This window comes from Bos indicus x Bos taurus, chromosome 13, assembly GCF_003369695.1.
Source record: "Bos indicus x Bos taurus breed Angus x Brahman F1 hybrid chromosome 13, Bos_hybrid_MaternalHap_v2.0, whole genome shotgun sequence".
NCBI lineage: Eukaryota > Metazoa > Chordata > Mammalia > Artiodactyla > Bovidae > Bos > Bos indicus x Bos taurus.
This window is the reverse complement of record NC_040088.1, coordinates 29,388,361-29,411,877: the sequence shown is the minus strand read 5'-3', so window position 1 is coordinate 29,411,877 and position 23,517 is coordinate 29,388,361. Positions and strand designations below refer to the sequence as shown.

General features: G+C 57.3%; 3 protein-coding genes across 8 annotated transcripts in view; 1 reads left to right on the top strand and 2 right to left on the bottom strand.

Annotated features, from left to right (window-relative positions):
- Positions 1 to 16,436, top strand: part of ZBTB46 (zinc finger and BTB domain containing 46) — a 51,631-nt gene extending 35,195 nt beyond the window's left edge. For all 5 annotated transcript variants that reach the window (XM_027559171.1, XM_027559175.1, XM_027559170.1 and 2 more), the window contains 2 exons: positions 11,147 to 11,322; positions 13,259 to 16,436. In XM_027559171.1, the coding sequence (XP_027414972.1) occupies positions 11,147 to 11,322; positions 13,259 to 13,630 (548 nt within the window). In that variant the 3' untranslated portion in view covers positions 13,631 to 16,436. The remainder of the gene's footprint in view (positions 1 to 11,146; positions 11,323 to 13,258) is intronic.
- Positions 16,437 to 16,627: 191 nt separating this feature from the next.
- On the bottom strand, positions 16,628 to 20,754 carry SLC2A4RG (SLC2A4 regulator). The gene is made up of 8 exons (XM_027558112.1): positions 20,644 to 20,754; positions 19,924 to 20,301; positions 19,492 to 19,616; positions 18,458 to 18,567; positions 17,869 to 18,032; positions 17,697 to 17,797; positions 17,185 to 17,601; positions 16,628 to 17,097 (listed from the first exon to the last, which is right to left on the bottom strand). Exons 1-8 carry the CDS (start codon positions 20,752 to 20,754, stop codon positions 16,986 to 16,988), a joined length of 1,518 nt encoding a protein of 505 aa, XP_027413913.1. The 3' UTR covers positions 16,628 to 16,985.
- LIME1 (Lck interacting transmembrane adaptor 1) lies at positions 20,709 to 23,496 on the bottom strand. Of its 2 annotated transcripts, XM_027559180.1 has the most exons (5): positions 22,153 to 23,496; positions 21,917 to 21,974; positions 21,745 to 21,829; positions 21,311 to 21,660; positions 20,709 to 21,212 (listed from the first exon to the last, which is right to left on the bottom strand). In XM_027559180.1, exons 1-5 carry the CDS (start codon positions 22,350 to 22,352, stop codon positions 20,934 to 20,936), a joined length of 972 nt encoding a protein of 323 aa, XP_027414981.1. In that variant the 5' UTR covers positions 22,353 to 23,496; the 3' UTR covers positions 20,709 to 20,933. The 2 variants fall into 2 exon arrangements, with proteins under 2 accessions (XP_027414981.1, XP_027414980.1); XM_027559179.1 differs by having other exon boundaries at positions 21,745 to 21,974.
- Positions 23,497 to 23,517: the final 21 nt, after the last annotated feature.

Below are 23,517 nucleotides of genomic sequence, written 5' to 3'. Positions count from 1 at the left end.
AGCAGCGTGCCCATTCTCATTGCTTCTCCTGCCAGAGTCCGAGGAAGGTAGTTGTTGGGGCTGTCGAAGAACCTGGCTGTGAAGTCAGACCCAGGGCTGAATCCCCCAAGGCTGATGAACACACTTTTGAAAATATGTTTAGGTCTCATTTCTTTGCATCTGAGAAATGGGAATAGTGTCACTTATACAGCTGTTGTGAATATAAAACATGGACGCATAAACCAAGTCAGTCTGACAGACACTCCCCAACGTCAGTCCATTTCCCCGCTCAGGTCAAACCTTGAATGTGTTGGCAAAAACCGGTAGTTGAGGAAGTGGTCCCAGGGCGTTTGCAGCATCTGGGGTTTAGAGTTGGCAAGTCCACAGGAGCTGAAAGGATAGCTGGCAGCTTTGTGGGTGCCGTGGCAGGAGCAGCTTGGGGTAGGGTGTGGGGAGGTGGGGGCATCCCCTGCAGGGCAGTACATTTGTTCTGGCTTTTTTGGGGTTCTCCTAGTTGGTGTGTGAACCTCGTGTGTCAGAGGCCCCAGGAGGTGGGGGCAGCCCCTCTGTGCTGAACCATGTGGTCACAGGAGGGATGGGCCTGTCCCCTGTTCAGATGGAGAGTCCCTCCAGGGTGCCACCCAGCACGGGCCTGAGCCCCCGGAGACCACCACCCTGGGCAGCATGGGATGGCGTGTGCGCTGTGGACCTAAAAACACATTGGAAGGGAAGCATGGCTTCACACTGGGCACCACTGATAGCAATGCAGAGACACACAGAGGCCACCATGCTTCATCCAGGGAGGCCCAGAAGGAAGATGGGGCCCTGTGCCGCGGTGCTGGGAGTCCCTCATTCCTGGTCTGGTATGAGGGGGCTGTAGGGTCTCTTTCCCGACTCTAACCCCCAGGCTCCTCGAGGTGCTTGTTAATGAGATTTTTCTGGGCCTAAGCCTTCTGTGATGTTGGGGGATTTGTTGGGCTGACATCCCAGCAGCCGTAGCTCATGGCTGGAGCAGCTGGGGGAGGGCACGTCTTCATCATGGTGTCTGACGAGGGTGGCTCCATGGTATGCGGTGTGCTGAGTGGGACTCCTGGGCCCTGTCAGGTCATCCCAGTCTCCAGAGGGGAGCCCTGTGGTCAGTGTGGCCTGCTGGACACGCAGTGTTGCAGAAGGAAGGGGTGGTATCAGCACATGTTTAATTAAGAGAACCATCAGATCTGCAGGCGATGCCTAGCAGTGACTGAAGGCCCTTTCTGGACAGTTCTGGAGCCTCCAAGAAAACTGAGTTCAGTTGTTCTCCCAGACCTGATCACATCTGGCTTGGCAGTTAAGCTCCACAGATGGTTTCGTTGGTGGATCTCCACTGTTTAACTGATTTCTCTGCGAGAGGACTTGTGTACTTTTCATTTTGCTTCAGTTTAAGTTGATTTTTTTTTTTTTTTGCTTTTATTATGTTTGCAGTAGGAGGCTGACATCCCATTGGTTAAAAGTCTCTGTTCACTGAATAGAAACCATGGCAAGCACCTCTGTGGTGCCAAACGTGCTGTTTCCTGAGCTGTGTTTGTGGGTGTGTGTTGATCCGGGAGGGACTTTGAAAAATGCCATGAGAACACAAGTAACCTTTATTTCTCGGGAACGAACTGGAGATGAAGCAGCTGCTCTGGTCACTGGAGGCCGAGGCCCGAGGGCGATGCGTCCCCAACCTCCTAGAAACCCCAACGTCCTGTGCATGTCGCCGTCGTGGCTACTGGGAACACACGAGTGTCTATCTCCTCACAGCGGTGGCGGTGCTGTCCTGTCTCTATGGAAGGATGTGCTCCTACAGGAGAGAATGCAGACCTGGGTTGGCAGCAGGCGAGGTCTACCCTGGACGGCCAGCCACAGGCGCCCCGCCCACATTTCTCCGTGCACTGCCCCTGGTGTCGGTCAGGGAAGCAGCTGGGTTTTGTTCTGACTGTGGTTTAAAGAATATTTCCTTCTGGTATTTACATGAATTAAGGACCTTCACTTGAGTCTGGCTTAATATGGGACCTTAAACACTCGCCTATGTATGAAAGGGCATTTGACTTAGGTATTACCACCCTTATAGGTAAATAGCTAGGTTCACACACCTAGAAGGACTTTCTAGAAGAGCCTCGCTCCAGGCAATGTTGGGCATGTGGTGTATCCTTGCCGCGGGTTCTGACTTTCTGGATAGAATACCCCGTCGTAGCCAGACCACCCCCCAGACAAGGCACATGCGGAGACCCAGATGCTTGGGAGTGGTGAGCAGATAGAAACCTCGTCCAGTGAGACCCAGGCCTCATGACATGGCAGCGTGTGGCTCACTGCAGGATGGCCAAGGACAACACTCCCCGAACTCTCCACGGCCTGCCAGCTGGTGTCCGTTCACGCGGGTGAGACTCCTTTCCTGTGTCCCCAGGACCTGGCACCAGCCCAAGTCACCTCCCTCCGGCCCCTTCGCCCTCCTGCACTCAGAGCCCCGGATGCCCGCTCTGGTGACCGGCCAGACGGAGCCCAGGGAGCCGGCCGCCTCCCCAGCCCAGGTAAGACTCGAGGGCTGCCGGCCAGATGCCTGTCCACTGGGCACATCCCCATGGGCCCAGTGCCCAGAACCCACATGCAGCATGTCCTGGGTGAGCCTATGTGGTCGTGGCTGCTTTCCATCCACCCTCTGCCCCACAATCCCCTCGGCCCCGTGTCACTCAGGGTGATGCAGATGTCGGCTTTGCAGTAATAGTTGCAACATTTGTGACATTAAATCAGCTTTGATATTCAAATTACAATGCTTCTAAGGGGCAATTTTCTCCAGTGTACAGACTCCTACAGCAGTGGGTTAAAAGCCCTGAGCAGTGCTGGTTGGTCTCAAGCGGGTTTTGCTGCGGTGCTGGCTGCTGTGTGTCTGTTACCAGGCATCTGAGACCCACTTCCTATGTCTCAGGTAGTTATTTAAAGACAGGTCTGTTAGGTTCCGGTATTTCCCTGAAGAAAAAATCTTCAAGGAGGGAGAGTTTAAGCACATGTTTTGTAATTTGAAATAAATCAAATGCTATTTCTGTGCATTTGAAACCAGGATGTTTCAGTGGGAGGAGCTGGTGTTGTGCTGATGTGGATTTTTCGCATGTCCGCTCAGGCTTCCTTTCTGGAAGTGTGATGGTCATCCTGTGGTGGCTGGTCGGGGACCCGGTGAGCAGGTACACGCCTCTGTGCTACTGTCTCCCCAAGTCGGCCACGTCCTCATGGCCCATAACTCATCTGTCTCTCCTAGGTCAACACCCCCGGACCTAGAGGCCTGGGCTGAGGGACTGGCCCCTCCGGAGGTGATTCCAGCTGGGGCTTGAGGTTTCCACAGGCTCTACCGGCCTAGCCAGGATGACCGGGGTGTCCTTTTGGCTCATTGTATGGCCAGGAGCACTTTCACAGCCTGGGTGGACTTGCCTAGGGCTCCACCCTGAAGTCAGATAAGGAGCCCCAAGAGATGGACACCTGTGGACGATGGGTTTTGAGGCTGCCAGACTGGAACAGGCATTTGGTACATGGGGGTGGACCTGGGTATGGGCCTCTCTGATGCAGGCAGCCTGGCATTGGGTCCAGGTGGCCAGTGGTGATGGCAGAGCCACACATAGACACACACACACACACACACACACACACACACACATCCTGGGGAGTCATCAGGGCAGGTGGGACTTGAAGGCTGCAGTCCTTGAGGGACAGAAAAATCTGTAGAAAAGAATCCAGTGAATCTGCTGGAACTGAAAATACAAAGTGTAAGGTTGAGGATGCGTGAGTAGTGTAGAGCAGTCAGTACCACCCGAGACAGGGCACGGGACTGGAAGATAGTGATGGACAGGATCCAGCTTAAACTTGGGGAAAAAGCATGGGGACAAGCAAAGACACACTGAGGAACAGTGAGAATGTCCAGTGCATGTGCACTGGGGCCCAGAGGAGAGAAAACAGAGTGGAGCAGTGTCAGGAGAGACAACAGAGAATGTTCCCAAACTGATGATGGAAGACGTCCTTCCACAGATTCAGGAAGCTCAGGGAACCAAAGCAGAACGACACCAAAATAAAACAACCACCAAACACCCAAACTGGGCACGCTGCTGTCGTACTATTGAAAACCAAAGACAAAAATAGAAACCTTGGAAGCAGCCTGAGAAACGAGAACATTAAAAGGAACAACATCAAGACTGATGTCTGACTTTGCAACAGAAACAATGCCGCTAGTCTCTAGGGCGCTGCAGAAACTCCGAGACCAGAATCCTATAGCCAGCAGATGTACCCCTCACAGACCAGGGCCACATGAAGACAACGTCTGCCAGAGAAACAGAAAGCAGGGGCTGCACTGTCACCCAACAGGAAAGACTGGAGAACAGCCTCTGTAGAAAGACTGTGAGCATTTAAAGCAAAGTTTATGGCTCTTTGTGGGATTTTTGACTCAAGTAGTAGAGTAACACGTGGCATGAACAGCTCAAATGGTGGGAGGGTGGGCAACTGTGGGGTCTGAATGAGTCTCGCCTTCTCTACGAAGTCTCAACAAACACTGACAAAAATCATCGTGTAAAGCTCAAAGACTTATGAAGAGAAAAGTGGAATAGTACTTGATTGATTTCAAAAAATGGTAAGCAGGGAAGGTTAAAGCAACAAAAAGCATAAAAGGACAAATCGAACATACGTAGCAAGATGCAAACAGCACCCAGATACACCAATAGTCCTGTTATTACCAACATATTGAACACTACGGGAAAAAGAAAGGATTACCAGCCTGCTTTTCAAAGAAAATCTGTTGTTTGTAGATAACATGTGTTACAGATAAGAACACAGAAAGGTTTAAAGCAAAGAATTTAAAGAAGGCTGAGCACCGAAGAATTGATGCTTTTGAATTGTGGTGCTGGATGAGACTCCTGAGAGTCCCTTGGACTGCAAGGAGATCAGACCAGTCAATCCTAAAGGAAGTTAGCCCTGAATATTCATTGGAAGGACTGATACTGAAGCTGAAGCGCCAATACTTTGGCCATCTGATGTGAAGAGCCGATTCATTGGAAAAGACCCTGATGCTGGAAAAGATTGAGGGCAGGAGGAGAAGGGGGAGACAGGATGAGATGGTTGAATGGCATCACCAACTCAATGGACATGAGTTTGAGCAAACTCCAGGAGATAGAGAGGACAGAGGAGCCTGGCTTGCTGCAGTCCCTGGCATTGCAAAGAGTTGAACACAACTGAGTGACTGAACAACAACAAAAAGATAAAAAAGAGAAACCAAGGAAACACCAGCCTAAAAAGTTTATCTGTATCAAGCAAAGTGAAATGCGGAAGGGTGCTGCTCCAGAGGCTGCTACACAGGACAAGAGAGTCAGTTCAGAGGGAAATGCGAATATTGGATGTACAGGTTGGGGTTTTAGATATATGGAGTGAAAGCTGACAGCTTTGAAAGGAGGAAGAAAGAAGTCCACAGTTAGAGCGGGGATTTTTAACAGATTTCCTCGGTAATTGATAGATCAGCAGACAGAATATCAGCAAGGATGGAGAAGATTTGAACACAATTTTCCAATATTAACCTGGAATAAACCCACTGAGTCACAAGATGCTGCTCTTTTCCTATATGTTGGACTCAGCTTGCTATTTTGTTCAGGAGTTTTGCATCTTTGTTCAGAGAAGTATTGGCTTGTAACAACATGGTCAACCAAGTCATACATCACACCAAACAAGTGCATAAACTTTCCAAGTGCACAGGAAACATTTACAAATAGACCAAGCAGGAATGTAATGGAAATCTAAGCAAATGTTAAACAGTGAACTCATACAGAGTGTGTGCTCTAATCTCAGTGAAGTTAAATTTTAAAAATCAGCAGCAGAAAGATACTAGAGTAAGTCACAATGGAAATTACAAAATATTTTGAACTGAATGATAATGAAAATATGACACATCAAAACGTGTAGGTTACATCTAAAGTCCTATTTAAGGGAAATTTATAGCTCTTGCACTTATTAGAAAATAAAGTAAGTTTAATTTGAGAAGTCAGGAGGGAGAAAAGAATAGAAAATTAAACCCACAGAAAGCAGAGGGAGTGAAACAGAGAGCAGATGTCAATGAAATAAAAAGCAGATGGACAACAGAAAAATGAACCAATCCAAACACCAATACATTGAAAGATTAGTAAAACAAACTCCTATCACGGTGATCAGTAAGAAGAGAGGAAAGCTGATTGTCAATAATAGGTATAAAAAAAGCATTACTAAGGTACTAAAGATGTTAGAATGATAATAAGGGAACATCGTGAACAATTTTGTGCTAATACATTTGACAAGTTGGAGGAAATGGGCAAATTTCCTGAAAAAAACAGTATATCAAACAGAGCATTTTAGGATGCCCCAGGGCCGTCGGTGGGTGGAGGGAGCAGGCTTAGACTGGCTGCTCTGAACCAAATCGGCAATGCTGGGACATAGAGCCATCCCTGGTCTGGCCATGGGGTGATCATGGAGGGGACCATGACCCAAATTTGAGAGCTGGTAGAGGAGAACGGGGGTGGCTCTGGGGTGGTCGGTATGAAAGCTGTGCTCATGGGCAGTTTATTTACCTTCTCTTGAAATTCCTCCCTCACGAGGAGGGCAGCCCCGGCCAAGTCACAGGCCCCAGATGCTGCAGAATACAGAAATTGGGGGAGGGATTAACACAGTCATTGGAGATCAGAAGAGGAGAGAGCAGATGCCCAGCCTGGCAGCAGGCAAGAGGGATAGGCAAAGAGGCCGTGGACGAGGGTCTGAGCAGACTGTGATGGGGAAGCTGAGGTGGGTGGAGTTCTCAATATGTGGATCTGGGCACTTCCCTGGTGGTGCAGTGGTTAAGACTCTGCACTTCCAATGCAGGGGGCGCGAGTTCGATATCTGAAATGGTTCTGGAATGTTTCCTGGTCAGTGAGTTTACCGCAAGTCTGATTCTCTGCAGGGCTGAGCGGAGACGTGGCTTCCTCTAACACTGCTTCACTGAGTGGTACTTTTGTAGATACATTTCTGCAAAACTGTAGCCCCGTGTTATTGAACTTCATACTTTAGATAATCTGGTGCCAAGTTCTGACCTCGCTTCCTCATTTTCAAGCTTGCCATTCGCCTTGTCCACTTAATTCCAGGCAAAAGGGCTCTGTTTTCAGGGTGGATTGGTAGAGAGTGTCTGTTTCAATTTGATGCTATCTGTGTTTTTTCATTTATTTCAATTACGTTTTCACTGTTTGCATTTTTAAGACTTTATTGGTATTTATGAGAATCAAACTCCATGATGTATAAAGGTGTTCTAAGATATATAGGCTGTAAACTACAAGTTACAAAAGTGTTAGCTTCTTTCCTGTACAGTTATTTTAATTACAGCAGTCAATGAACATTTTTCTCAGCAGTGTTCATGAAAGTAGTGGGTTTCATGGTGCCCCCCACAAAGACACGTGCGTGTCCTAATTCCTGGGATCTGTGAATGTGACCCTATTTGGGAAAAGGTCTTCCAGACTTAATTAAGGATTTTAAGATAAGCTCTCCGTGGAATATCCAGTTGGTCCTAAATCCAGTGACCAGTGTCCTTATAAGAGACAGATGAGGAGACAGACACAGAGGAGCTGCTACAAGAAGATGGAAGCAGAGACGGGGAGGGAGGTGCTGCAAGCCCAGAGAACTCCTGGAGCCCCAGAAGCTGGAAGAGGCAGGAAGGACCCTCCCCTGGAGCCTTGGGAGGGAGTGCAGCCCAGCAACACCTTGACCTCAGGCATCTGTCCTCCAAGATAGAAACAACAGGTGTCTGATGCTTTAAGATGCCCAGATTGTTGACATTTATATTAGCAGGCAACTAATAGGTTAAGAAACCACAAAATGCATCATCGTGGGTAGGTTCAGTGTGCCTGGGGATGGGGGTCACATGTTTGTGCAACTAAATTGTTTTTCTAGGGGAAAAATACAGCACTTGTGTACAGAGATAAGTATTTTTTCTAACATGTAGGTCTGGATTGTTAAATGCAAGCTAGAATGAATAACTCAAATTTTCATTTTTATGTTTATAGAAGCAGAATAGAAAGTCTAAAATAACTCAGAAAGGTTATTTGAAATAAAACAACCTAAAAACTGTCTCCTCGCGCTCCTTTTCCATCTCAGAGCAGGTAGCCCACTTGCTGTGTTCCATGCAATGTGCAAACTGGTTTGGTGCTGGGCACCAAATAGCCCAGAGGCCCATGTGGGTGGCTTTGTTGCTACTGCCTCATCGAGGGGTGGGTTAGGCTGGGCCTGGTGCTCAGATGGGAAGAGAGACATGGAGTGGGAGGTTTTCCTCCTTGGGAGCTGCCAGGTGTGGCCTGTCCAGATGTGCCAGGCTGGGTGCCCTCCCCTCTGTCCTATCTTGGACCCTCACCTGGACCCACCTGTCCAATGGCCCTCCGTGTGGGGCTGGAGCCCTGCTCAGGAAGGGCTGCTTCCTCTAGGGTCCAAGAGCTGCCTAATGCTCTGGTTGTGCCTGCGTCTGAGACCCGGGCCTACAGCTTTGCCGGGAGCAGTACTGCTAACAGTGGTAACCACGGTCTGTGTTGCGTGTACAGAGAGTAGCCTTGGCCCTCTGAGCCAGTATGGACCATGGCCTTGGCCCCTGGTGCACACAGGGCCTGACAGCAGGCGCAGCCGCTTCTCAGGATTTCTCTCCAGGGGCAAAGGTTCTCTAGTAGGCATCTTATTGAGGCACTGTTTGCAAGGGTAAAAAAAATAGAAACAACTTCCATGTTTGTTGAATAAATAGTGATGTAGCCGCACACTTAAGAACCTACAGTTAAGAATCATACCGTGAAAATGTAGTTCACAGATGTTATTGTGGCCCCCTGTGTGAAGGGACAGTGAATGGTGACTGTTCACGCCTCTCACCGCCTGGTCTCACCCACTTCCCTCCCGGCACCTTCCCGTCCACCCTAGCTACCAGCCACACACATGTCGGAAGTTTCTAGACGTGAGAAAATGCCTTACTTTTTAGCACGGGATTGGATGCTGAGAGAGGCCTGGTGGCCATGCCCAGGTTTGGTGGACAGTGGAGCCCCTCTATGTGTACAGACATGGGCAGGCGGCGAGCCCGGGGGTGGCATGGATTCTGAGCTGTGATGACGTCCACACAGCCCATCTTGGGGCTGTGATGGCCTCCCCTGGTGAAGCTGTCGGCCTGTGCATGGACAGGGGTCATCCTGGGCAGTGTGTCCCTGGTGTCTGACTCCATGGGGTGCGGGAGATGACAGAGGGAGAGTGCGGGTCCATGAGGTCAGCCAGGCTCCCAGCAGGCCCTGCGGACAGTCTCACTGACCGTGTTCTGGGAAATAAAGGCATCTGGCTGCTTGATTATTTAGATGCCCTTTAAGATGTCTCAGGAGAAAATCTATGGCTTGATTTTTGTTGTTGTTCAGTCGCTCAGTCGTGTCCGATTCTGCAACCCCATGGACTGCAGCACGCCAGGCTTCCCTGTCCTTCACCATCTCCCGGAGCTTGTTCAAACTCATGTCCATTGAATCGGCAGTGCCATCCAACCATCTCATTCTCTGTCGTCCCCTTTTCCTCCTGCCTTCAATCTTTCCCAGCATCAGGGTCTTTTCCAATGAGTTGGCTCTTCGCATCAGGTGGCCAAAGTATTGGAGCTTCAGCTTCAGCATCAGTCCTTCTAATGAGTATTCAGGATTGATTTCCTTTAGGATTGACTGGTTTGGTCTCCTTGCAGTCCAAGGAACTCTCAAGTCTTCTCCAACACTACAGTTTGAAAGCATCAGTTCTTCTATGCTCGGCCTTTATGGTCCATCTCTCACATCCATACGTGACTACTGGAAAAACCATAGCTTAGACTATATGGACCTTTGTCAGAAAAGTAACAGCTTGTTTAAGAAGCAAAATAAAATGTCCTGCTCCCTGTTGCCTGGTGTGTTTCAGGGCCTGGTGTGTTTCAGGGTGTTTCAGGGCCAACATCCACTTCCCTATGCTCGTGGAGACATAGGCGTGTCCAGGGCCTCTGGACTCGGTGTTGCCGTCCTGCACCATCCCCTGGGCGTCATTTCTGTGGCGACCCACCTGGGGCCAGGGCCTGAGAAGCAGAATGGATGGGTGGCTTGGGGCACCCCTCATGGAGATGGCGGCAAGGGCTCTGATCCGTGTGATATGCTAGGTGGCCTGGGATTGGGGAAACTGGGCTGGATGGAGCCGTCCTGTCACGTGTCCAGCAGCCTGGCCGACTCTCTTGGGCGAGAGAGGCCAGCTTCAGTCACCGTAGTTTCCCCAGCTTCTCCTCGCCCTGCTAGCTGTGTCATGCTGTGGCCACTGGCTTCTCGTCTGCTTCCCTCTGGTGCCTCCAGGAGCAGCCGTGATCATGGCTGGGCCCTGCTGGGTGCGGGTATTTGGCAGGGTCTGACAAGGGGTCCTGCTGCTGCTGGTATTCATTCCACCTGCCTGCCTTTGGCCTGATGGTCAGGACCCTTGGTCTGTCCCTTGCGTGCTGGTGCTGGGGTGCAGTGGATGAGTGTTGTGGGTGGCTTGAGGGCCAGGGGGCTTATTCCAGACACCTGAGACTGATGTCCATCCTGGGCTCCCCTCCTGAGAGGAAGTGCCACCAAGGACTTGGGAGGGCCTCCCAGCAACCCTGGTGAGCTCGGGTGACCGACCCAGGAGCCATGGGTCTGGGTACGGGGTGCCCCTTGGCTCAGGGAGGTGACTGTGGTGTCTGCGACTGCCCAGCACAGGGGGTGTCACTCAGGATGAGCTTCCCTAGTGCCTGGTGGGCCTCACACAGTGGGACTATCCCCCATGAGCCGCCCAGAATGTGGCCCCAGCCTAGGGCCCACAGTGTCACTCCCTGAAGCATGAGGAGGGGAAGTGGGGCCGGCTGCTGGCTGTGTGTCGGGGGCTGGCAGCCTCTCGCTAGGCTGCGTCCACCAGGCAGCACCCGTATACCCTGTTGTGGCCATGTGGAGGTGTGGACCATGTGGAGATGGGTCTGTTGATGCCGCGCGTGTGGACTCGTGTGTTTCAGGGCTGATGTGGGAGGTACCGGCTGATCTAAGAAGCACACTTTCTCAGAGCATGGGCACAGCCCCCTCTGGCCCGGGCCCAGGCCTGGCGGGCGGACTGGGAGGGGCTTGGGGCTGACCGGCAGCCGTCTGTCTTGTCTGTCTTGCAGTGAACGAGTTCACGGTCATCAGGAAGAAGTTCCGCTGCCCCTACTGCAGCTTCTCGGCCATGCACCAGTGCATCCTCAAGCGGCACATGCGCTCGCACACTGGCGAGCGGCCCTACCCCTGCGAGATCTGCGGGAAGAAGTTCACTAGGCGCGAGCACATGAAGCGGCACACGCTGGTGAGCGGCGCTGGGGGCGGGGCCACGCCAGGGAGGTGTGGGGTCATCACGGGGTCAGTGTGGGGTCAGCAGGGGTCGGTCCAGGGCTATGCTTTGTCCAGGCAGGATGGGGATGTGGGGTGTCAGGGTGCCAAGGGAAGCCCTGAAGTGGGGTCCACTCTGCGGTGGGAAAGACCAGGACAGCAGGGACCCCCACATCCCTCCTGACCGGCTCTGCCCCCAGCCCCAGATGCAGAAGGCAGATGGACACATCGCCCCGGCCCCACCCGTCAAGTTTCCCTTGAGACTGCCTCTGCCCTAGCTCCACTTCTGCGGGCGCCTCCTTCCCTGCCAGGACCCTGCCCCCGGCCTGGGGCTCCTGCCACACAGCCACTTCCTCCGTGCCCCTCTCACTCCTGCCCTGCAGTCGCCATGGGACCCTACGGCCCCTGGAAGGTCTGACAGCCTGGCTCGTAGCTCTGGAGCAGGTGCTGTGTGGATGTATTTGCTTGGCCAGGAAGTGATAGAGAAGGTCATGCTTGAAACTGCGAGGCAGAGTCAACAAAAAGCGGGCAAGGAACCCTTGGGTGGGTGAGAAAACAGGGAGGTCAGGCAGCTGGGGGCTGGGGGCAGGAGAGAACGTTGGGTGGTGTGAATGAAGGCACCTCAGGGCTGCATGGGCTGGCCAGCAGAGCAAGCCACCAGGAGGCATAAAGGGGCCACATCTCTGCGGTGAGGGGCCCAGGTGCATCCTGGCACAGGGCTGACCATCCAGGGAGGCCAAGGTGAGATCTCAGGCATGACCCTGACAGAGTAAGCCGAGGGAGGGAGTGAGTCCAAGCCCACCGTCATAGCACCCGCATCCTTCCTTGCCCATCCATGCATCCATTCAGACAAGTGTCTGGCCATCTGGTGCTGGTGGACCAGCTCCCACAACTCCCCAGGAGCTGCCCGCACCGCCCAACCCTGTTGTGACCAGACTGAAGTCTTAGCTCTCTGGTTGGGAGAGGGTTGCATAAATCCTAGATTTAAAATGTAGCAAATGATAAGAAGCAGGAAGAGCCCCTGACCTAATGATCTGAGGCTCTGTGCTGAAATCAGATTCTGTGAGGAGGCCCAGTTCCTCCTGACATCCATTTCAGGCCGCGTCCGGCCTCCTGCCTGCCCAGGCTGGCTGGCAGCAGTCCTCGGTCCTTGTGGTTGAGGTTTAGTGTAAGAGCACAGTAGGGCAGATCTTCAAGGTGGTCTGCGGGACCCCTGAGCTGAGAAGTCCAGGGCACTCGGCCAGGCACTCAAGGGAAACCTCCGTAGGCCTGTCGGTCGGAGAATTCAGAAAGGCTTCCCTGTTCCCCTCGGAGCCCCTAGCCCTGCCTGCCCTGTGGGTCGGCACTCAGCCCAGCTCTGGGCTGTCCTGACGACGTCCCAGAAGTCAGGTGGTCGAGTCACCCCTGGTCACTGCTGTCCCAAGACTGCCATCAACCATACCCCCATGCCGCAGCCACTGGGGGCCACCAGAGTCCCATCCATCCCCTTGTGGGGCAAAAGCTGGGGTGTGGCGGAGGTGACTCCTCTGCCATTTTTGCTGGAACGTGTGGGGAGCAGCACGACCTCCAGTGAGATCTGGGCCTGGGGCCAGTCCTGCTGGGGGACACGACCAGCCTGGTGCCCAGCACACCTCTGAATGGAAACAAGTTTTGGTGGCACCTGCAACTCTGTATGTCCTGGCTTTGTGCCTCAACCCCTGTCCAGGGTTAGGGGTGTGAGCAGCCTAGTGGATCGAGTCTCCACCCCTCACTCAGACCTCACCCTCTGGGCCCCCCAGTCATCCGTCTCCCCCTGCACTGACCGCCAGCCCCCGCCACTGACCACCATCCCCCCTCACTGACCTCTGTCCTCCCACACTGACTGTCATCCCCCGGCACTGACCGCCCCCACACTGACAGCCGTGCCCCCGCAGGTGCACAGCAAGGACAAGAAGTACGTGTGCAAGCTGTGCAGCCGTGTGTTCATGTCGGCCGCCAGCGTGGGCATCAAGCACGGCTCGCGGCGCCATGGCGTGTGTGCCGACTGCGCAGGTGGCGGCGGGGCCGGGTCCCTGGATGGTGGCGGCGCAGAGGGCTCCCCTGAGCTGTTCGCAGGCGACGGGCCATACCTGGAGGACCCTGAGGACCCACGCGGTGAGGGCGAGGAGGAGCTGGGCGAGGACGAGGATGACGTGGGCCTAGCCCCCGAGGACACGCTGCTGGGGGACAAGGAGGACGACGACTCGCCACGGGGGCCCCACAGCCCCACGGGGGGCGCGGACAAGGACTTCGCCTGGATCTCCTAGGCCAGGCGAGCAATGGGCTGCGGCCACCCTCACCTGTGTGTGCCCCGGGCCCCTTCTCCTGCTGCCCCCAACCCCTCGTGGAGAGCAACCTGGGGCTCTGAGGCGGCCGCTGCCCCAGCTAGCGGGGCTGGGGTCACACACAGGGTGGAGGCGCAGAGTGGGTTTGAGCCTTGAGAGAGCCCTCAGCATCTCCCCAACCTGGGGCACATGGCGGGCCTCAGGGGAGCCCAGGAGGCTGGCGGCCAGGAAGGGGCCAGTGCTGGCCAGGGCCTCCTTTGTGTCCCTGAGGCCTGGGTCCCGGGGCTGTTAGGAGAGTTCCACTGACCCCGGCCATCCAGGGCTGAGTCCCCCCAACCCCTTGTCAGCTGCAGAGGGACTGCTGGCGGCTCGAGGGCTGTGCCTGCGGTGGCAGCCTGTGGGATCCAGGTCGGGCGTCCACAAAGGCCTGCGGCCCTCCCCCTTCTGGGCTTTGGTGCTCAACATACAGCAGCTGCCGACCTCGGCCAGGGCGCCCAGGTGCTATCTCCCCACGGAGGCAGCCGGGCGGACAGGCCCAGGTGCTCCCACTGCAGGCGCCTCCTCTTTCTCCGTGTGCACTTCTCTGAGGGCCGGGCCGGCCTGCCCCTCAGCCCCGCCGTCCTGCTGCGCCTAGGCCACTCCTGCTGACCCTCCCGGGCGGCTTGCCTTCCTTGCTGCTAACGCCGGAGGGTGTCCCTGACGCCCGTGCTGCTCATGCCGCCCGCGGGGGCCACCCCACTCCCCAGGTGCTCTGGGCCCCAGTTCCGTGAGTCGCTAAGGGAACTGAGGCCGGCACGTGAAATGGTTTTGTTTGGCATTATCTTCAGAGTTGTCTTTCCTTTGGCTTCTTCCCGAGCCTCGCCGTCTTGTAAACGAACTCATCCACCCTCCTCTCTCTTTTCTAAGGGGCTGGGGTCCCACCTCGTGCCGTGAGGACGCTGCCCGCTGCCCGTCCCCATCAGGCTGCCAGTCCAGCACCAGCCTGTCTTCCTTAAGGCTCGTGACACATGCATTCCGTCCTCTGCACCCACCTCTCTCAGGAGCCCCCGAGGGACCCCAAGTCAGGGCCCTGAGGTGCTGAGCTGGGGCTGGAGGAGAGCTGGACTGGGTTTTCTCTCTTCCCTTAGCCTGCACTGCATGGCTTCCCTGTGTTCCTGCCGGGTTCCCGCTCCTCTTTCTCGATGGAGAAAGGCAAATTCCACCAACCCCTCCCAGGTGGCTGCTGTAGGGGTGGCGGTGGGCAGTCAGGGCTGGCTGCAGGCACCTGGATGGTGCTGTCCTTGAATCCCTGCCCAGGGGAGAAGTCACAGCTTCATGTTTTGTTTTGTTTTAAACACCATCAGCCATGTTTTTCTCAGAAGAGGACTGCTCCCATCCTCAGCTGTCGGCATCCTTGAGGGAAGGGCCGGCCGGCGGGGGCAGGAGCCCAGGGTGAGGGGGCTCTGGAGCCCGCGCCCCCTTCTGCCTTTCATAGTGGGGCCTGTCTGAGCCACTCAGCGGGGCTCCCCATTGTGGACCTTTCCCCCACTTTCTAAACCCTTTTATAAACAAGACTTACTTTCTATCAGATGCATTTGGAAACCAGACCTTTGCTACCAAGCATCTCTGGGTTTTGTACAGGGCCACCTCTGCGCCACTCTCAGGGCCTGCCCACTCCCACTCTGGACCACCCTGGCTGACCCCTCCGGGGCCCTCGGTGCCACAGGGGTGTTTTCTCCCTCAAAACGATACTTCACTGGGAAATTCACCTCCCGCCCCTGAGCCCGTGTTAATTCTCGTGTAAGCTGGATTTCAGAGATGGAGGCAAACATGAAGGGAAAGACATGTAATGAAGATTTTTTTTTTTTTTAATCGTGGTCTTTTTTTTTTTTCCAAAGCAATGTTTAAACTAATAAATATTTTTTTATGAAGCGGAAAGCGTGTAGATCACATCTCACATTTTTGTACCTTCCCGTGTATGCGTCTGTGTTCGGCGTCTGCATCACCAACGCGGAAGGTGGGCCATCAGGCGGCTCGTTCTTTGGGGTAGGGGAGGGGCGGAGAACCAAGATTTTGCATCAAGCTCTGGATCCTGACGGGGTTGTATGTTTGGACTCTGGGTTTGGGAATAGTCACAATACTGCCAGGACTGGATAGGGACCTCGATTGAAAGGACACAGCTACTGCTTCCAACTTTGCACATCTTCCTTTTTAGAAAAAAGAACTCTTGAGAAAATGCAAAAACTGGAACTTTTTGCAATATTATATGAAAGATAATCTTATTTTCGCTCATTCTGTGACATGTGCAACTCTTAAGAAAGCCATACTTAATGGTGTTTTTATTTTTAGATCCTATATTGTGTTTTGTACCCGGCCCTTTTTAGAACTCCTTGTAGTGAGGGCGCTGTGTGTGTGCTTTTCTTAAATATTTATTTTTTCAACATGCTTTCAACCTGTCAACAAAAACAAAACAGACAAAAAAAGGGCAGTGTTTGAAGATTGTTGATTTTTTTTCTGGGGATAATCTATATTATATCGACTTTATATTAATGACTATAAACCTGTGTTTGTATTGGAAACGTGTTTCACATTTGTGGGGGGTCTTTTGTAATCGGTCGGTGGAACATCAGGGCTGTTGCCTGTTTCCCTGGAGCCATCGATGCCAACAGCACCTCCTCCCTAGTGGTCTTGAGATTTCTTATCTGCTGGGTGCGCTCTGGGACCCCTGTGGGTCTCGTCTCTGTGACGGGATTAGTTAGATATTCTTGCAAAGCGATCACTTTCAATAAATCGGGAAATTGCTGCTTGAGCCATCGCCTCGTGTGTGTTACAGACAGCGTCCCCTCCTCCGGCCTTGCCCTGGGTAGAGGTGGCCAGAGGGCGCCCCACCCCACAGCCCTTTGTGGCCTGGCTACTGGCCTCCTCTCTGCCCATCTGCTACCCCTGCCTGTGGCAGGGTCCCAGTTCCATGTCCCTTCCCACCCAGGAGACAGACACAGCTTTTGGAAAAGTCCCGAATCTTTAATTTTACTCTTCGCCTGGTTCAGCCCAGACGTGAGACACCTGAGCAAACACGGCACAGACATGCGCCTGGGCCCTCAGTCAGGTGAAGTGCGGGCAAGGGCGCCCCTCCCTGACACCCCTCAAAGTGCATCGAGGACGCCCTGCATGGCCCCGTCACACTCCTGACAAGTCCAGGGCCGACTCGGGGGCGGCCACCCCGGGCCGAGGGGACAGCGGTGAGGTTTGGCTTTAGTGCAAAAGGCCAAAGGCTGGTTTCTTCAGAGGCACTTCTGAGTGGTGGGGACCTCCCCTCTTAAAAAGAAGACCCTGCAGCTCGGAGAGGCCCTGGGCAGGCTCAGTCCAGGAAACGCTGGCAGGCCTTCTTCCAGCGGCAGGCCGTGCACCACAGGTCCCGGTGGTCCATGCCGTACACTTTCCGGCACTTCTTGGCATCACCCCGGGGCTTCCTGAGGGAACACACAGATACATGGGTGCTATCAGGGCTGGGCCCCTCCCTGCCTGGCGCCCTCCCTGGCCCATCTACACACACCCACCTTGGGTTGGCACTGGGTTTGGCTGGCAGGGCTGGCGCACAGGCCCTGACAGGGGTAGGCTGTGGCTCCAGGCGGACGGGTGCCAGGCAGCCCTGAGAGGAGGCACTGCTATGGCCTTGTGCTCCTTGGGAGCTGCCCGCAGCCTTACCCACCTGGTGGGCATGGTCACTGGGGCACACCTGGGAGGGGGATGTGGTGCTCAGCACCGGGGGTGGGGGCATGGCAGGCAGGCGCAGAAGGCTGGGCAGGGCCAGAGGCTCCAGCGGCTCCAGGTGGGGAAAGGCAGGTGGCACCGAGGCCGTGGGGGACCCTGGGGTCAGGCCGGACAGCCCATCGGTCAGCGAGTCCATGCCGCTATCCAGCTCTGTGTAGTAGAAGTCCTCCTCGCCATCGCTCTGCTCCAGTTCAGCCTGCCTCCTGCAGGGTCAGGGGAGCAACGGGGGATGAAGGTGGGGTTGAAGCAGAAGCCTGCCTGGCACTCCTGCCCCTCCCCCCTTCCGGCCCCGCCGCACCCCAGGTGCACCAGGCGGATGTGTCTCTGCATCCCCGACGCGGAGCTCAGCACCTTCCCGCAGCGCTTCCACAGGCACTGGAACAGCCCCTGCAGCGAGCTCTGGGCAACAGGGGGCAGTCAGGCTGGGCATCCCCCACGTCTACCCCGCCCCAAGGGCCACCCCGGCTCACCTTCCTCTTCCTCAGCGCGGACTCCCCAAACAGGAAGTGGGCTGCCTCAGGGGGCAGCGGTGGTGAAGGTGTAGACGGAGAGGACTGGTCACTGGCAGGGTCCCAGCCCCCGCCGCTGCCCGGTGGCTGCACTGGGGCCTCCCTCCAGGGCTCCAGGCACGGTTCTGTGGACACACACGGGCTCCCGTGTCAGGACTTTGGGGCCCAGGCTATGCTGCCTACAAGTCCCTGAATGCAGAGCCTCTGCCTGTTCACCTGGCCCCAGGTGAGCTTGAGGACAAAGAACCTCTTGAGGCGGCAGTGGCAGGGAGGTGGCGGCCACTACCACCTGGCAACAAGGCTTTCCAGCACAGAGAAGGAAACGTGGAAGAGTCTGGGGTGCGGAGATGCCTGGCCTGCCGGGTGGAGGCAGACAGGTCCTGGGCCGCAGAGAGGGGCAATGGGTGTCTTGATGTCCATTTCAGGACTCAGGAGATGTACTTGGAAGATGGTATTCCAGCTGGAGTCTGCCTGCCCCACCAGGCTTGACAGCTCGTAGGATCCTGAGCCCCGCCACCACCCCCAGCCCAAGACAGGTCTCTCAGCTCACCTGTGCTGAAGGTCACACCTGGGGCCCCCAGCAGGAGGGGGCTGGTGGACAGGCTTGTGAGGGCTGTGGCAGCCATGACCTCGTCCAGTCGGGCTTTTCCTGGGGGGGTTCTGGAGGAGATGGGGGTAGGGGGCAGGTGGGGCCCAAGAAGTACTCCAGGCCTGCCCCCTGGCCTGACACACGTGCAGGCCTGGGCACGTGTGTGCACCCGGCTCCCTCACTCCAGGAGCCGGCTGGGCAAGATGCCCAGCCCCACCCCCAGCTCGAGTTGCTAAGTCCCAAATCCCCAGGAACCACCAGGAACAGGCTTGGGCTGGGGTCTTCCTTCCAAAGCCTGACTTCTCTGCAGCCTGGCCTTTGTTCCACCGTGGCTTCTTCAAACCCTGGTGCTGGACAGGGGTCTGAGGCCCCAGACTGGTGCCGCCAGGCCTGGTGAGGCCTGGCCAGGCCCAGCCCTCCCCCCAATCACACATTAACCAGGGTTGTGCAACAGCAGCTGTGGGCCTAGAGCCAGGCCTGGGAGGGCGGGAGCAGCCAGCAGCAGCCAAGGGAGACTGGGCTGTAAGAACAAGCGGGTCCTGGGGCCCCAGGGGGCCAGGCCAGATCAGGCCCTTGCCTCCACCGCCAGCCCAGGGGATCAGGCACCGGGGAGGGCTTCTCTGCAGACAGGGATGGGGAGATGGTCATTTGGGCCCAGGATTCCCGGACAGTCAATTCCACGCTGGCCTCACTGTCTCTTCTGCACAGACAGGGACATGCACACCTCCAAAATCTGCGTTTTGAATCCCAGGGGTTTGGGGAGGGGGTGAACAAAGCATGCTAATACATTGGTCATTTCTACTCAACTCTTCCAGGGCAGGGGAGCCAGGAGGCGGTGACAGAAACCCAGTTCAGGACGCTGACCTGCCCTCCATTGAGGCCCCCCTGCGGGGGTGAGGTCGAGAAGGCTCCTACCTGCGCCCATCCACTACTCCTGCACACAGGCGCACGTGTGCACACGACCCCACTGGCCTGGCACTCGGGCCCTGTCTCACCTATGCGCTGGCACTGGGATGTGCGCTGACGGTGTCGGGGGCCCGGCCGCCCCCGCCCCTGGGGCTCCGAGGTCCGCGGCTCGCGGCTCCGGCTCCTGGGGCAGCGCGAACTCAACAGCAGGGCCCTGTGGACGCGGCCGGCTCAGCGCGGGGAGCGGCCAGGTCCCCACCCCCACCGCCACCGCCACCACCACCGCCACCCAGACCCACTGGTGCCCGCCCCCAAACCGGCTGCGGCCGGTGTGGCCCCGCCCCGGCCCCGCCCCCGGCCGTCGCGGCGGGAAGCACTCAGGGCGCCAGCCCAGCCCCGCCGGACCCACGGACACGCGCGGCGACGCGCCGCCCCCGCCCGCCCCGCCCCGGGGCCCAAAGTTCGTGCAGCCCGACGCCATCTTCGCAGCGGGAACTTTGTCGGCGCCCCACGCCCGGTACCTGCGGCGGCGCGGGTACCGACACGGGCGCGGTCGCGGGGTCCCGGCCGGCGGTGCGGAGTGGGGGACGCCCGCAGCCCGGGCCGGACGCCGGAGGGCGCTCGGCCTCCATGGCCGGCCGGCCGGACACCGAGGCTGCAGCAGCTAGGGCGGACGCTCGGGACGCGGCCCCGGGCCGGGCCGGGCCGGGCTGGCCGGGGCGCCGACCCCCGCCCTGGATCGGCCGCCGCCCGCGCCGCGCCGCCTGGAGGCTGCCGACCGGCCCCGCCCCCTCCCCGCGGCCCGAGGTCCCGCCCCCGCCCCGCGCCCATTGGCCCGCCCTGCAGTCACGCCCCGTCCCAGGCCGGCTGCTCCCGCGCTGGCCGCCTCCCGCGCCGGTCTAGGAGGGGTCCCGGCTAGCACCGCCCGCCGGCCGGGCTCCCGCCCCCGCGTCCGTGCGCCCGGGTCCCAGGGCTGGCCGGATTCCTCGAGGGGAGCCTCTGCTCGTATCTTTGGCGGACCTCCCTGGAGCAGGTTATTCTTTAACGTACGACTGCCCACCTCTCCCGTCCCTTATGTAACTCCAAGGACTGTGGTGGAGCCTTCCCTGGCGATCAGCGGCCACCCTGCGGCCCAGCTCACCTCTCTGAGGAACCCTTCGGCCTGAGGACCGCCCCCCAGGGCTTGCTCCCCTTCCCACTAGCCCGACCAGAGGCAGTCTCAGCTGACCTGGCCCAAGTACCTGGCACGCCCAGCGGAACCAAACCCCACCCCCAAGGCTCTCAGGGTGAGAAGAGCAGGCTGAGGTATAGGGATCTGGGGCTTTATTGAGAGCCTGCCCTGCAGAGGACATGGCAGCCAGGATCCGGGGGACCCCACATGCTGGCAGCGCTGCCGTCTGGAATTTGTGTTGTCAGTTGCATGTGGGGGAGAGGCTGTGGGGGAAAGAAGGGTTCGCAGCCCACTCTGGAGGAAGGATCATCTGTAATTGGGTGTTCAGGGCAGGGAAGCGATGAAGACCCCTCCCCAGGCTTAGACAGGAAGCAAAGTGTCTCTGTGCCCCGCACACGTCCTTTCCTGATAGGAGCTGGAGCTCGGGGGCTCCAGAGGTGCCCCCATCTCCTGGATGCTCTCATACACGTTTTCCAGGAGGCTCTTGTCCATACCCAGGCCCCCAAGAGGGAGGACCTCGTAGGCTGGGTCACTCCCCAGAGCCAAAATTGCTCCCCCACCTTTGGGGTCTGGCTGGTCTGTGGCAGGTCCTGGGTCCCTCCTTTTAGGTTTGTTGACCCTGGAATACAGGATGTCCACCTGGAGAAAGGAAGCCAGCCCAGGGAGGAGTCAGTGCCATCCACTCAGTGAAGGATCTGCCCAGTCCCACCCACCCTATCTTATATCCTTTGGGTTACCTGAGTGGGTGGGATTGCCTCGACCTTCCCCTGCCCCAGGCCTTGGGGGCCCCGATCTGTTCCCCTGAACTTCTGGACACAAGCATACTCAGCTACCACAGGTCTGGCCTCAGGCCCAGGCCTGGCATAGCTGCTGGTCAGCCGTGCCCCTGCCCACACCCCAGAGCTAACTGCCAGCCTGGCCCTGGGGATTGTTGCCAGCCCCACGTTGGAATAGGTGGCCTCTGGGCCAGTGGAGGGCGCAGCCAGGGGCAGCTCCTGGTGTGAGAAGGGTGTTGGGGGCCTGGTTATGCCTCTGGATGCCTCCAGCCACTGTGGACGTAGGAGATCCATGCTGGCAGGCCGTGGGGCTGTGGGTGGAGAGAGGGCAGAGGTTACTGGGAGGTCTGGGGATGCCTGCCCACCTCCAGGCCCTGGCCCTCCCACCAGCTCACCTCTGCTACAGGGCCGGCTGCGATGCAGTTCATGCAGCCTGGTGTCCGACTTGCTGAGGGAGCAGTGGGGTCGTCTTAGCAGTGACTGGGGGCAAGGAAGGCTGGTCGGCCTCCAGATGGCCCCACCCTGGCCCCAGCAACAGTCTGGCCCCAGGGATACTCTGGCACTCACCACTTCTGCTGGCATCGCACTGCCCTGCAGCCTGGACGGCTGCCTCCGTGCCTGCTTCCTGGGTGGCAGAGGGTCATCAGCCCAGGGAGGCAGAGACACGGGTCAGAGATGTCAGCCTCCGGTCCAAGGCCCGTCAGGAAGTATATGTACAGAGCCGTGCTGGGCCTGCCTGAGTCCCCCCCTCTGGCTGTAGAGCTGAGCCAGGCCCCACCCAGGGCAGGCAGGGATGGACATACCTGTTGCAGGTTGTGCACAGCACCCACAGCCAGAGGAGCAGTGTGAGGCACCCTAGGACCCAGAGAGCAGGAGGGACTGAGGACCCCTGTAGCCTCATCCTGTGAAGATGTGGACGAGCCTGCAAGCTGAAGACTGGTGCTGGAGGCTGAGGGACTGGGGGACTGGGAACCCACCTGACAGCCCCACTTCTGTGTCTCATGCTGCCAGGAGGTCCCCTCCCCGCTGTGCGCTGTGACTCAGCACACAGGAAACCCCACGTCTCGGTAGCCCCTCCCTCCTACGGAGGCCGATGGGGCATACCTTGGCGCCCACCTTCCCATCTCTGCCTCGGGGTGCTGGTGTGAGGTGTGCTCTGCCTGGCCCCCACAAGGACCTGAGTTGGCAAGGATGACCCAACTGATGGCTGAGCATGGGGCCTGATTAAGGCCCTGCTGTGGTCACAGGCTGAACTTGAGACGCAGGTCACACCCCAGGAAGGCAAGCCACAGGCCACAGACTCACCTATAGCCACGTCCTGCCCAGGAATGGCTCCTGTCCAGGTGGTGCCTCCTGGCCGTCCACTAAAGACTGGCCCTCCAGGGGTTGGGAAGCTGGGGAGTCAAGCAGGCTGGAGGGGCTACTCTAAACATGGACTCCCCTTCTCCCCCTGGCTCGCCACCCCTCCCCCTCCCACTGCCCCTGCCATTGGATGTCCACTTCCTGGAGTCTTGGCAGAGCTGCTCGGGGGCAGGGGGGAGCAGGTGTCCAGTCGCACAGAGCTATGGGGTGGGGAGTCTCTGGAGGTGGGGGCCAGTCTGCCCAGGCCCAGCAAGTGGGCTTTCCTCACCAGACGGCCTAGGTTCCAATGCCCTGACTTGGTAGGGCCCAGGTCCCAATGCCCTGACTTGGTAGGGCCCAGTCCTCCCAGACTCCAGCCCTCAGCTATCCTAGGAAGGCACTAAGGAGCTTGGGGCCCTGACCAGGCCGGAAGCGAGTGGGCACTCACCAAGGCCAGGACGTGGTGTGGCTCCTCCACCGTCTGGAGGCCAGAGTAGCACTCACCGAGACCGGGGTGTAGTGCGGCTCCACCGTCTGGGGTGGCGGGCAGCTTGGGCACCTTGAGGCACAGTGCCTTTGTCTCTCGCAGCCCAGCTCCCCACTTCACTTCCTGTGCGCCTCATCTCATCTCCCCGCCACGGCAGCCGCCCCCACCTGCTGTGGCCCCGCCTGGGGTCTAGACAGTACTTGGTGGGGCGAGTCGGCACTGCCTCCACCCATGATGTGCCAGGTGCACGGGTGAGGAGACATGCACAACACCCCCAGCTCGCTGGGTCCTCCTGCCCCATTAACAGCACTACCCCGGGCCCAGCATGGTCAAGGTCTCC